Source organism: Phalacrocorax aristotelis, chromosome 6 (assembly GCF_949628215.1).
Source record: "Phalacrocorax aristotelis chromosome 6, bGulAri2.1, whole genome shotgun sequence".
In the NCBI taxonomy this organism is placed as follows: domain Eukaryota; kingdom Metazoa; phylum Chordata; class Aves; order Suliformes; family Phalacrocoracidae; genus Phalacrocorax; species Phalacrocorax aristotelis.
The window spans coordinates 57525661-57540796 of NC_134281.1; the positions used below are offsets into that span (position 1 = coordinate 57525661).

Here is a 15136-nt window from a genome sequence, read left to right on the forward strand (position 1 = left end):
ACTTGTTTTGTATTTTCGTGGAAATTATTACAACTTCCATAATATGACATGAGTCTTGTACAGGTATTTCCACATACTCTGTACTGACAAGCACACTGGCATGTTTTGGGGGTTTCTGAATCTTGTGCAGCATTTTAAATGACAACAATGATTAGAAAATGCTGTAGGATAAAGAATAATTTTGTACCATTTGGCATCAGTTGAAAGTATTGCAAAAACTGCAAGTCACAGAAAGGATTAAAATCCAACACCCATAAAAGATGCGAGGCAAAAAAACCTGATCATACATACGTAATTTTCTGATTAAAAATGACTTGGTTGTCAGCATCTCCTATGACCAATGTAACATAGTGGAAGTCTGTCGCTGTTCTCTTTGTCTGTAGCTGCTCATAGTTTGTTAATTTGATGGTTACTAAGATTTCAGCCAATGTCTCACTGTATTTTGGAAGCTAGGAAAAAATTATATAAAAGACGACATAACTGCTAAAACATGCAAAATAAAATATATGCCCCTCCATAAATTTTTAAGTGTTGGTACAAGCACAAAAGCTCGATTCAAGAAATTTCAATTTGTGTTACAATTTTTATTTGTTGTTCTTAGACACTATGATGCCGTACTAACTTGCACATAGCTGAATAACCTAAATTTGATTAAGTATTGAGAAAAAAAGACAGTCTACATTAAGCCCCTCTAAAATCCTCCTCTGTCCAACGCAAAGAGGAAGATGAAAGAAGAAAACCAGGTATATTTTGGCATCCCACATTCCTCTATAAGATATCTATAGTTGTTAAATCTTTCTTCTGAGAAAAACTTTAGAGATACTCATCTGGTATTATGTCAAATGAAAAGCTAAACTAGAACTGATTGTTATAACAGTAGTATTTCACACATTTAGAGTTTTTAACTTCAAAGGTGTCTTCATTTGTACTAACTTCACAAGACACTTTAGGGCTATTTTTCAAATTTTGCATTTCAGAAAGGTAGAGTGGCTGTGTGACCTCTTTGAAGCTAAAATGCCTATCAGAACCTCAAAGCTCTTGACTGCACATTGAATTGTGTCCTTCCTTTGAAAGGGTACCAGCTAGGTTAATGTAACAATTTACTGTTTGTCTATATTCCTAAGCGTGATGTAGAAAATACACGAATTAATGCTTCTTCAGTAAGTTTTATATGGATGTTTTCCTGTCTCTAGGGTTTATTTAAATTCAAGATACAAGAGACCTCTCAGAACACATATAACTCTAGAATGTGGAATATACTTGCTTGTCTACTGATGTCTATTCCAAGTCTCTCCTTCGATGTTTAAGAGTTTGATTGTACATGCTAAGGTGGAAGGAGGCCACAATATTGTGTAATCTTCTATCAGCAAAGGTTCAAAATTTCTTTAAGCCAGTATTTGCTCTTTCATTTAATAACTCAGCATAGAACCATAAATAAGTAGAAAAGCATTTACCTGTTCAATGTCAAGTTCGTATTTTGGAAGGTGCAAAACAGATTCTTTTATCTGGTTTCCAAAAGGAGGATGTCTGTTTAATATCTGCAAAGATTTAATTTCATTTCTGATACATTCAGCTGATCAGAGTTTCCAAGAGAAATGTAAAGCCAAGGAATCAAAGTCACCAGAGCAATTACGCTACCAACAAAAGCCCTTATCACTCCTGGTTCTCCACTGTCAGTCATGCCCAGAAATGCAACATAACCAAAAGAAACCTTCAATATTTCTTCATGTTGCTACCACTTCTGTTTAGGTAACAGCCAATGACCTAGCCAATGACCTCAAAACCCAACCACTCAGGTTTTATATGAGATGACTCTTCTATGTTTTCCTGTCTTTTGTTTTGACTAAAGCTAGGGCAACTACAAAAGGGGGCAGAAAAGAGAAATCAAATTCCTAAAGCCAAAACAGAAAAATCCACGTAAGAGATTTTTCCTTTAGAAATCTGTTACATCTTCCAGAACACTGGAAAAACAGTTTCCTCAGAACAGAAGCCCAGAGCCAAAGAACTTGTTCTGGGGGAAAATCTAACTTTCCTAAAACAAGATGTGCTTTATAGATAATTCAGAAAAATTTTATTCTATGACTATCTTTAACTAAAACTAGCAATAATGGAAATCCAGGATTCTCATCAGTAACATACATTAAGAGACACAAATATATATTCTCTTTTGTATTTTTTCTAACACTCCTAAAAGGGAAATGCATATTGTCCTTTGTTTCAAACCATATTAACTATTTATTTCTACATAGTTAAGCAACTGCTTTCCAAAACTAGCTGAATCAGTGAAATCATCCACATTAAATTTGCTGTAACAGATCATCATAAGTATTTTCTAGGAAAATAGCAGTAGCCACATATTTTTTTTAAATTCACTACTGTAAATGAATAAACCACTTAAAATACTCAATTTTGCTGACAATCATATAGCAGATATATATTAACCATACCGCTTTTACTGGTAACAGTATTTATACTCAATGTTTTCCTTATCATATTTATCTGCCTACAAAATAATAAATTACCAATTCAAGTTCCCTTGCATTTGTGTCTTCTATTTTTTTAAATGATGTCAGCCCAGCATTTACCATAGCGTTTGACAGTGATACTCCTGTGAAAAAATTTAAGTTTTATGCTGTTAAATGACAATCACTAATCTCAAATTATTCTCAACAACTGCATTATAGCAGGTAAAACCAAAGCAGAAATCATTTTATAGTATGTCTGTCCCAGCTTTTTGCCCAGCAATTAATTAAATTTCTTTTCAGTTAAATATTTTAGTATTATTTAATTTCACTTATCCGTTAGTAAAAAGAAATGTGATACAAATCAAACACGAAAACATTCAACATTTCAATACTGACAATTCTTAGTTACATTTTCTAGAGTAAAGCAGATTGTAAATCACTTTCTACAAGAGTCAAGAAATGTGTTCTGCATACATATGATGAAAAAACGCACGTCACAGCATTCTTTGTTCCCTATCCAAGGAATTACTTAACTATGCTGAAGTCATAAGGATCCCAATGTTTTTAGGCAAGCAAGTAATAAAATTAACCCCCCCCAAATGTATTATAATCTTCCAGGAGTCTTTGCAGATTTAGCAAAAAATTCTCCCATGGCTTTTTCAGCCACAAAAGCAGACTGGTAGAGAATCTTATCCCTCTTCATGATTCCTAGTTCTTTCAAACTTCCAGTGAGAATTAGTGTCATCCCAGCATATGAAAAGGTATTCCACTTACCTGGAACTACAGCCTACTACAATTACTGCAATAGACAAAAGAGACTTAGAATGAATATGTGGATTCTTCATATGTAATTCTGTAGAAACAGTAAAAGAGATCTGAAAATTAAGTGGGAGACCTCTCAAGAGACTCTTAGGTTGCTTCTTGGAAGACATTACAGCAATATTCTAAGAAAAGACTCATTTCAACGCAATAATTTAATGATTTAGAGAAACAGAAGACCTTTTGTCCTTTTATGTATATTTGAACACCCTTTTGGTCTGACTTAGGAAAAGCCTCTTCTACTATCTCCCCCTCCTTTGCCGAAGCAAACAGTCTTAAGTCTCTCTCTTATTACTTCTGCAGCTAGTTCAGTTAGAGCTGTTGCCTTGTGTCTTTATAAATGAAGCTGAAGACTAGCTCTTTTGTCCTAATTCCTAAAACTGCAGAAGGGTTTCCACCAGTAAAGAAAATACAAGATATAAGTGAGACTTTTTGTCTTTATTTCTGAGCAAGAAAAAAATGGAGATGGAAATCAAACTGAGCAAGTAGTAAAGGTCATAAAATCCTGTACAGCAACTGATCGTTATCCTGTCTGTCAGAACAAGTAAAAAGAAATTGAGTAGATCATACAGCAACAAGAGGGAGCATCATTATTGGACAGGAGTAACAAATTGAGATAGTTGTAGAAACACAGTAAGAATTCAAATGAATGCTCAATCTCAGTAAGGCCAAATGTCAGTTGAAGAACAGTCACTATTATAAAGGAAGTCTGCTGATTACTAAGGCTCCTTTAGGATTCAGAAAAAACATACTAAAAGTTCAAAAATTGGCGATTTCTGAATATGTTACACGGTATCAGTAAATTTCTGTGAGCTCAAACAATTCACTTCACAAAGACAGAGACTAGGCTTAGCAGCTATAGCATGACAGAGATCAAGAATCAGACATAATATAGGCATCAATTCAATATTTGATTCATGAAAAGAGAGTGAACTGTCAGCAGACAGTTCAAAAGAAGCCTGCGAGCAGAACAAATGAAACTTTGAAAGTTAGCAATTCTTTGCAACATATTGCTGCAAGAACAATGACAGCGTAAGAAAAAATTAAAAAATAAAAAAAAGGGAAAAAAGGACAGAGATGTGTGTATATATAGCACTTCTATTATTAAAAAACTAAAACTGACTTTCTTCTGTCAAATGTGGTGTACAGGGAAGGATTTGTCTACACGGCAAGTGACGTGTTTATTCCTCCTAACCTCCTAGAAATGCTCAACATGAGGCAGACTCCTCCAATGACCGTGCACAAGTGGGCACAGATCCAGAAGTAGTATAAATGGGTTCCCACCACGCCGTACTGTGCCGTGCACAAGCTAACAAGCCCTGTCCCTCCCTTTGCATCCACATGAATGAAGAAATACAGCCTCTGCACCTGAGCTGGCAAGGCTCTCACGTACTGCACCATATGGATCTTCTGGCTTAGCTATTCTCTAGTTTGCAGATCTTGGTACTAAACTGTTTTCTACAGAGTAGATGTATCTTTAAAGAAGAAATACAGAGAACACTGCAGCGAATTCTGGAAGCATGAAGGTATGATAAGACCAGACGTCAAAGCAGGAAGCTATACTACTACCTCAAACAAGTATAACTACATTTTTGCAATACAGAGGACTCAAAAATTTCTGAACTCCTTTTCAAATAGTTATGACGAGTCTGTACTTCCAGCCAGAAGTTCATCCAGTAACAGCATGCAGTGTTAGGAAGAAGATTATTATAAAGTTGTGATCCTCATGTGTATAAGAACCTCATACACAGTACATTTATTTCTGTTTGTGATTCCTGTCCATGTCAACGCAAATTAAAGGGCTTTCATGCCAATGAGTAAGAGGACCTACAGTGACAGCTTTTGGAAGGGAAGGCACAGCCTCGTCAGAGAGACGCAATCACACGAACGTAGAATATGCCCAAGATAACTGAGATGAACATTAAGAAAAAAGAACAACTGAAATACTTTGGAAGCCTGAAGAAAATTACTAAACGGGTTACTTCTGACAGACTGTTCTGACAACTGTGGTACTCAATTGTGGCAAGTGAGTAATTAGGAGACGCATTTAATTATGTAACCAGACACCCCAGAAATTAGCAGGCTAATTATGAGTTTTGATTCTGCATCAGATTACACCTTTATCATTTCTGACTAGTACCTACCAATTTTTTCCAATTGTTTAGACACATGAAGTGAATTCTCCCAAAGTCTGCACCTGAAACACTTTGCTAAAATCAGAGAGTTTAATAAAGCAGAAAAGTTGTTCTTACACGATGCCAGAAAGTCAGATAACCCTGTAAAAATAAGATTGACTTGTATTAATCAAAGCAGATATAGCTTATTATTAGATATACTGAAAAAAAGTATCAAATTTTACCATACATCTAGTAACTCTCAAGCCATTTCTAAATATTCTGCCAGTATCTTGTGTCAAAGTAAAGTCTTGAATAGGAATGCATCCTAGCTGAGCCTGAATAAGACTGGGAAAAAAATATATTTTTTTGGTATAAGTGCCATACTGTAAGCAAAGTATAACAACATAAAAGTTTCTACTGGAAAAGAAAATTTAGAATAGAAACAATGAAATGCAAGATCTGGTCCTCTAGAATAGAATACAAATTTTAGCAGGGACTTCAACAGCCATAAAATGGCAGCTTTTCAATAAAAAGGAACAACATAACATAATATTTACCAGTTTATTTTCATTTCTCTTGTTTTTATCTTCCCCTCCATTGGAAACCTATGCATGAAAATATACGTATTTTTGGCTATTCATTTTATTTATTACTAAAAAGAGACTTCCCTTTTTCAATGTATTTACTTTTTATACCTGATAGTTATTTTGTCCTTGTCTTTATTCAAAGTGTTCAGTATTTTCTTTTCATTTGTTCTTAACTTGACATCCAGAAATTCTGTGCAGTTGGAGATCATTGTAATCTGTAACAATTTTTTATTGTTTTTGCCATTTTTCTACCACTTCTTCCAACTTTTCTTTTTTAAAAAAAAGCTCTTAAAATTTTTTATTGTCTCAACACTATGACCATGAAAAGATGTTCAATCATTTCTTTCTAATGCTGACGACTTACTTTCATTTTCCCATAAAGGCTATTCTATAACAAAAGGGGAAGATTTTTCTTTCAGGTTTTAGATTACTTCTCCACTTGAAATTATCCAAAAATCAACCTCACTGCTAACACTTGATGACATACAAGGCAAACATGAATAGTTTTGCTGTTACGTATTTCACTTTACTTTCTTCATACTTTGGTAACAAAGACAGCCATAGGGGAACAGGCATTCCATTTTTTCATGGCCAGTCTGTTCTACCATAGTATTTGCTTAAAAACAAGATGTCTTTTGTGACTGAACAGTAGCAACAACAACCTGTTATCTGACAGAGAAAACTACTTAAAACAGAAAGACAGTAACATTCCTTTAAAAGTAGAATCTGCTCTGCGTGCAGCTGGTTTTTACAATAAAAAATAACTAGAACCCATAAAACAATAGTGTTTCATACATAAACAGAACAGCTTTGGTAACTTTGTATCTTCATAAGCAAGGTTAGTGAGGGGAGAAAGTGTTGGAAATCGAAAGATCTCAGAGTACAAAGCCTCAGAAATACTCCATATGGAATTTATTAAGATATATTCTCTAAAACTTTATATAAACAAAGTATGAGCTCTTTAAAAGAAATAAAAACTTTGCTTATCTTTGATTCTGTTTAAAATCAATTAACTTTTTAAAGAAAATGTATGTTCAAATTACCAAGTCATTTAAAGTCTCTGTTCCCTTAATTGTGAAAAATTGTTTCACTGTATCAAATGCAATATAATACCACGCCATTAATCTTCCAGTCTCTGTAAAAGAAGAATATACCTTAAAAAATAAATATCCCAAGTCTTTTTTAGTAGTTTTTTTTTTAAGTCACAAAATTGAATTAATTTTCTTATTACAGGGCTCTACGAGATTCACCACCGACTCAGTATGCTATTGCCCCCAGCTGTCTGATGGGTATTACTGATCCCATCATAGCGTGGCAGAGACACGCGTGTTACAGTTTTCTCCAACAGAGGTGAATTCCCACTAATGTACCAGACTGTGAACTGTGGTTGCTGAGAAGCAAACCACCTCTAGCAGAAGACTGTAGAGAAGAGCAGGTATTGATAAAACCTGTCCTTCACTGCACTGTGTCACATCCAATTATCCTGTGATAATGTTCTGTAATTTCCTCCTGAACTGCAACAAAATTGCCAGCAACAAGAGAAGATCTATTCATGGATCAACATCAAGAGAATGAACTTCCATTATTTGTTAAAGAAACTTGCTCATATATTCTCTAGTCTAACAGTTTCTCAGATTCTACTGTCTACTACATTTGTGTACTCCTATTAACGGGTCACAAGAATGGCTGTGGCCCTTTATAGTCCACTACTACCTCAACATCACTTCTGGAAATGAGTTTATTTTTAAAAAGTGTTACCTGTTGGTTTGAAATTATTTGCTTCATCCATCCTGATCAAATCAAAAGATGATAAATCATTTAAGTTCTTCAAACACAGTTCTGTCAACAATTTGAAAATATATGTCTTTTTAGTACATACAGAAAAACTCATCTATGTACAAACCCGAAACATCATCATGAAATCGCAATGCATGTATACGAAAGTAATTCCACTGAACTCGAGCAAAGATTTTAGAATATGATCCTGCTTCAGCTAAGGTTGGTGGGTAACTTCTGCCTGGGGAAAGCTTGCTGAAAGATATTTGATACAATACGACCCAACTCTTTGTCAGTAAAGCAAAAATAGCAAAAGAAAAGAAACGAGATACACAGAATGTAGGCTGCCATATTCAATTCTGAATGACAGACTGGAGAGCCCGCAGTAGTTATACAAAAGATTTCCGCTACAGTGTTAACACTTAAATGGTTGAAGTTTCAAATACCCAAAGGTATTAATGAATCCTTCATCAGAAATTTTCGTACCATATCAGGTGCATTTGTATTTACTTCACTAAACCTATTTAGTCGGATATCTGAATGAGGATGACCAAAGCGTTTTCCTTGTCTCTTTTTCGAAACCAAGGTAATTAAAAGGCAAAAGTTACATTGATACAATGTTCAGAATTCAAAAGAAAGTTGGGAAGGCACTCGAAGTTCCCACAGCAACCAGAAATCATTCACATTGCACATGAAATGTATGAAAACATAACTAACTATACACATTACAGCAAAATACTTCATGTGTGGAGGGAAAAGGAGCTCACTTCCGTAAGAACTTTAAAAAGAGGTTGTTTCTAAGATCAGAGCACTTCAAAGAAATACAATCCACACCTAAAAAGCATTTGTAAGTGAAGCTGTCTACCCCAGCACCATCTCTAGAGCTGACTTCAAACCATGCCTTCTCCCATAAAGACTTATTTAGGTAATAACATGCTTCATTCCCTCCATTCCTTTCGATCTACATTCCAAAAATAGAAATGCCCTCATCTAAAAGACAGGAAAAGGTAGAAAACAACTGAAAAAGCACATGAACTAGGTAACTCTTCCTACAGGTAAGTATTCCTTTTTTTCCCTATCTGCAAGTCACAGTCAAAGTCTCTCATATTTGGAGCCTTCAACCAGCAGTGAATATGCTAAGTGTCTTCCTGGAGACGGATCCTTGAAACCCTTACACGATAAACAACCTCAGCATAGTTCCACCAAGCCCAACATCAACCACGAATTTTTTCTACACAATTGTGTAAAATTTAATAAATGTGTAAGGGGAGTTCAAGTATTGGCTTTACAAATTTCAGGGCATATATCAGTCTATGGTTTCATGTATCAGGCCCCCTCCAGGTATTTAAGTTCCAAACGGTCTAGCACACAAATATACAGAATTATGATGGACATGAGGACTTTCGCTGAAGAGAGAAAACTGCATTTGTAGTTTTGCAGAACTCCATTTACAATCTTAGCAAGGTGTCTTTTATTAATATACTTATTTTGGATCTACTAGAAAAGTTACATTCCAACAAATAAAAAAAAAAAAAGAGTTGTATGCTAGTTTCGTATTTAAAGACAAGAGGTACTGATACCCAAACTATTTAGTCAGCTGTATGTTTTCTGATGGAATTGTAAATAACTAAAACACAACATTAAAAAGAACCAACCAACCAAACCCAAACCAATAGTTGGGTTTTATTCAAGTCTTCGCAAAAAGTCGCCTCTTAAAAGTAGTCTTCTGGGAATTTTTATGGTATTACAGGAAAAAACATGGTGCTGTTAACTTTTTTTTTAAACTCTTTTTTTGATCTGTAAAGTTGGATGCCTCATTCTCACATTACTGCTCACTTGAAGAGCAAGTGCAAGTTCTTAATTCTGTATTTGCATTCTCTTAGTCTTTACTGTTCATATGCAAATCTTAAACTAAATTTGGAATTCAAATAGAAAAATAATTCTTAGGAGGATCTACTGAATCCATACATCTGAGATATGACTAATGTTGTACGGAATGCTTAATGCACAGAAATCTTTGAAAGACTGCAAGCCTTCCCCAGGTGCCCCTGAGCAAAATGAGTACTTCAATCCGCATGGGCCAAATTTCAGGTAACAAGCAAACAATACACTGGAATGCGCATCTCCAATGCAAACGTCGCTGTCAGAGAGCGGAATTCTCAGATCACACCAGTCCAGGTGTCTGATTAGCAAACCTATACGATATGAGTATTGTGACTTACCTGTACAACAATACAGAATTTAAGATTTGCTCCTATCCTCCAATTCCCTGAGTCCATCACCGGACAAGACCTGCCACTCTGGAGTTCTCTGAAATTCCTTTTCCCCATTATTTATGCATTTTTGAATGACCAAGGTAAAAATATAGATCATTAAAAAAACCCATGTTCTCTCTCTCCACCTGCTCTTTATTACTGCTGCCTAACATGCTATCATCACGCATTTAAATTGTTTCTAAGCAAGGTGAAGGTGCTTACATTTGATATCCTTTTTTTCAAGGCTAAATTTATGATGAATGAAAGATGACAATTTCTTAAAAGGACTTTTTTGAAAGTATAGTTACAGAAATTAATGAAAGCAAATAAGATCAGTTGAAGGAAAATTAGGAAGAATGACAAGCAATCAAAATTAAAGTGCTCTGTGTGTAGTTTTATTGCTGAGTATGTATATGGAGATGAGGCAGGTAAAGGCGTTTAATTTTTTTCCCCTATACAAAAAAAAACACTTTTTCACCCGTCAAAATGTAGTGATAATGTTTCAAAAGTATTAAAAATTAAATAATATCAATACCACAACATAGCAAATTACATTTGTTCTGTGAATGGATCAATTGAAATTAATGGAGATATATAATAAACATAGATAAACGTGCTCTAAAATGTGACATTTTACTTTAAAAAAAAAAAAAGGCTTAAAAGCCACTTACCTTGTAATTTTGCTTCAATACCAATTTTATCCAAACCAGATGAAAAACCTTAATGAAATAGACAAATGGCTTTTTAATCTAATACAGTGATGTACTTCCTCCTCAATATCATTACTCATCAGAACTGATTTGCTGATTTTTGGGAGTCAGACAAACACCCCAAAGTGGAAAATTTGTAAATATTTATTATAATGGGAACAAGTCAACAGCCTTATGCAGTGTAAGTATCTAAGTATCAATAAGTGCCTGGTCAAACAGGTGTGCAAAGGTAAAAGCTGCAGATATGTATTTCCCTGTGTAAAATGTCAGAGTTGTAGAAGTTGCAACTTCACAAACAGTTTTCCTATTTCAGAATGCAGAGAGCCACCTAAATTGTAACACCTGATCAAGTACTAGCTGTACTGTGTTCCAGACCCATCTATAAAGCCTTAAAAAAATTGTCTCCAGCAAGTGGCCAATGGCTTCATAATCAGGTATAGAGCAAGTGGACAGGAACAAAAGATACGGTCAGAGCTGGGGACTGAGAGGCTGTTCTGGACGAGACAAATTGAAGACACCAGCATTAAGATTACTGAAACTTAGTTTTAGAAAAACTACGATATACTAGACATTCTTTTTCTTAGCAGCAGGTTACATATTCAGTGCTGGGAAGTGCATTATGGCTTGATACTGCATTAATACATAGTCCAGCGTACTAAGATCAAAAGAAACAGATCGTTATGAAGCTGTAAATGTCTTCTTTGTAGTTTTCAAATGTTATATCATGCTGAAACTCCTATTACTTATATTAAAGCAACTGAAACTGTTGTCCTGAAAAATGTTACAGGCTGTATTACACATCTTGTTGTCAACCCCGTATGAAATAATAGTCCATAAGAAAACAAAAGAAATAAATAATACAGATCTAACATCCTAGTGTCATAATTTAGATCAATTAAGAAAAATACCCCACAAACCATAATGAGTTGGATTTTTTAAGGCTCTAATGTACAAGAATGTTGATCGTATCCATTCCAAAGCTACAGTGACATCTGTGACAGTGTGTAGCACTATTTCTGCATTCAAGTGCTCGACAAGATGCCTGTGCAAGCTAGCAAACAAAGAAAAAAAACAGTAAGTACATTTACCAATTATTAGTAAAAAAGTACTAAAACAATTGTTGGTAAAAAACCAATACAAAACAAACCCCCTCCCCCCAAAACACAACAATTTTCTGGCGGTTGTTTGTTTGGGTGTTTTTTTTGTTGTTGTTGGTTTGTTTGTTTTTTTTTTTTTTACTCTCAACTGTTCACTTTATCCAGTGAAATCAACAGAAAGCAGTAAAGAACACGTAATTTGTCCAGCAAGCAATAATAAAAGCTCTGCCAACCATGAAGTTTCACAATTATTTAGAAAACAAAGCTACATACATTTAAAAGTTAGAGTGCAGTGTTGATATTTTAAATATATTTGAAAAATTAAACCTTAGCAAAATCACATGAGCAAAATTTCCTTTTTACCCTTTAATGTATTAACTTCCTGTCCTGGTTTCAGCTGGGATGGAGTTAAATTTCTTCGTAGTAGCCAGTATGGGGCTGCGTTTTGGATTTTTGCTGGAAACAGCGGTGATAATGTGGAGATGTTTTAGTTGTTGCTAAGTAGCAGTTACACTGGTCAAGGACTTTTTCAGCTCCCCATGCTCTGCTGGGCGCACAAGGAGCTGGGAGGGGACACAGCCAGGACAGCTGACCCAAACTGACCCATGGGATATTCCATACCATATGACGTCATGCTCAGCATATACAGCTGGGGGAAGAAGGAGGAAGGGGGGACATTGGGAGTGATGGCGTTTGTCTTCCCAAGTCACCGTTACACGTCATGGAGCCCTGCTTTCCTGGAGATGGCTGAGCACCTGCCTGCCCATGGGAAGGAGTGAATTAATTCCTTGTTTTGCTTTGCTGCCACACACAGCTTTTGCTTTACCTGTTAAACTGTCTCTATCTCAACCCAAGAGCTGCCTCACTTTTACTCTTCCGATTCTCTCCCCCGTCCCACCAGGGGGGAGTGAGCGAGTGGCTGTGTGGTGCTTGGTTGCTGACTGGGGCTAATCCATGACATTTCCCTATGTATTTCTCTTCATATTCTGTTCATATCAAGTGAGTTCTGCAGTCTGATATTTTCCAGACTCTTATCATCCAAAAATTCAGAGACATGATCTGGGTTCAACTCTTGCTTTTTGTCTTCGCAACATGTACCATTTCAGTTTCCTCAGTTTTCCAGCAGAAATCCATAACTTTTTTTAATTACGTTTAAGATGTTCTAAAGATATTTTTAGCTGATAAAACAGAGGCTGTTAACTTCTGAATAGCCTGATTTTCCCTGAATTTTTCTTAAATTTCTTCTAAATAGACCCAAAGAACCCACCCCAAAACCCACCTGAAAAAACACACTCTGTAGAAACTATGAAACATCGCCACTATCCGTATAGTCTTATTAAAAACACTTAGTTACCTGCTCTCTATTACATCAGCACCACTTAACAACTGTATATACTTCTCCCTTGTACTCCAACGAGTCATAATAACTGCTGTAGCTGTAGTATCAAACTGAAAAATAAAACCACAAAAACTGCTCTCTAACTCTTAGAAAAAAAAATCCAGCTGAATATGCCTCACGTATCTGCTGAAACTGTTAAAACTGTTTTCTTAAAATCCTTGTTGAAATGGCTGTTGAGTGCCAAGGCCTCTCTAACTTAAAGGCAAGCTCTAATTCATCCAGATAGCAAGCAGGACCCAGGATTCCAGCCACTGCCAGCGGGCAGGTCAGCGCACCAGCCTGTATGTACACGTAACAGGCACACACTGAGAAACGACGAGTGTGAACCATTATTGACCTCCTTACAAGGTCCACAGCTAAGGAAGGGATTCCTAACCACAACCACAGGAAAGAATTTACTGACATGAATTCTCATCAGTAATCCCCAAACATTAGAAAGCCTTGAATGAACAGCCAAGCCTTTTACAGTAATTTTTTACAATCTTCATCATCTACTCTCAAGCCACCTCAATTAGATTATTTTGTTAGACTGGTTTGTTGGTTTTTGTATGCAAAATTTCTGGACTTTTGCATTTTTTAAGTCAGTGTATGTAATACTGAAAGGCAGATCTCAGTAAATATTTCAGGTCTTAACTCAGAAAGTTAAAGTGGGGATTCTGAGTCAAAACTTTTTAAATCTTCCTCCGTTACTTAGCTTAAAAAAAAAAAAATCAGTTAAAGAGAGGAATATAGGGATTTCCATACTAGTTTAGGTCTTAGGACCAGATAAAATACTGTCATGTACACAACACACCACAGTGGCTAATACAGGCAGCCTCTGAAGACAAATGTGGGGTAAGCTATCTCCCATAGTAGGCTTTATCTGTATTTCCAAAAATTAAAAGACTTAAAAGTGTAGGATTTAACATAAAAGATTCAGGCACTTTCAAGAGGTGTAATTAAAATAACAATTTTAAAATTCTGCCCTGCCCTGCCTTCCCCACTTTTTACACCAAATCAATGCCTAAACCCTTTCTACAACACAGCATTCTTAGCATCAGCAACCTCTTGTGGAAGCAAAATTAATTATAGCTTTTTGAAGGCACTGTTCCTGACACACACCCCCACCACTAACCCACTTCTAACTTAATTAGATGTTGCCTTGTTTTGATGTTAGAACAGAAGCACGTTGCTCTCTGTACTATTCGATATTCCAGAATTTTTATTGTGCAACTTATAAGCTGTTTGCCAGCCTTCTACTTTTTCTCTAATCCCCATTCATTACCCAACCCAAATGTAATATTTAGGTCTTTTTCCAAAGCAAGGTGAAGCAGTACATTTTAGTGGACAACACAAATGCAAACACATCTCTCTGTCAATTAAGAAGTTACCCAGCAGTAATTTAACTATTAGGAACAATCCTTTAAAAACCAAATGCCACAGGAAAATTGTTAGCATTGTAGTTTCTTTGCCAAGAACAGTTTCTACTGATCAGCCTATAGACAGCATCAATATAACATAGTATTAACTTACTTGAGGCCTTCCTGCTCTCCCAATCATCTGCAGAATATCAGTTTCACTGTACTCTTGGAACACTCCTCCAACATAGTGCATTGTGGATTTTATAACCACCAGGTGTGCAGGCAGATTGACTCCCATAGCTAAGGTGCTAGTGGTAACTACATCAGATTAAAGTATATTGATTGCAAGAGGAACATCATTGACATGTCCGGCAGACATTAAACAGCAAATAAGTGGCTAATTCTGATTCCTAAGAGCTCTTATTTTCTAGTGGGCATTCTGCACCAAAAAGAATTAAACGTACATGACAGGCATGTACTTGCATAACAACTTCTGTGGAGCTGATCATCAGCATTCATTTATTATCAAGTATTCTTCAATAAATTGCATCCCAGATATTTTTATCTAAAT

The 15136-nt window shown here is 35.7% G+C and overlaps 1 protein-coding gene across 1 annotated transcript in view; it reads right to left on the reverse strand.

Moving 5' to 3' along the window:
- HFM1 (helicase for meiosis 1) overlaps nucleotides 1-15136 on the reverse strand; it is a 39312-nt gene that overhangs the window by 8311 nt on the left and 15865 nt on the right. The window contains 13 exon segments of the mRNA XM_075098106.1: nucleotides 292-449; nucleotides 1455-1538; nucleotides 2523-2608; nucleotides 5429-5560; nucleotides 5649-5746; nucleotides 5959-6006; nucleotides 6097-6203; nucleotides 7032-7123; nucleotides 7747-7827; nucleotides 10691-10738; nucleotides 11647-11780; nucleotides 13181-13275; nucleotides 14738-14883. Of these exon segments, the coding sequence (XP_074954207.1) occupies nucleotides 292-449; nucleotides 1455-1538; nucleotides 2523-2608; nucleotides 5429-5560; nucleotides 5649-5746; nucleotides 5959-6006; nucleotides 6097-6203; nucleotides 7032-7123; nucleotides 7747-7827; nucleotides 10691-10738; nucleotides 11647-11780; nucleotides 13181-13275; nucleotides 14738-14883 (1309 nt within the window).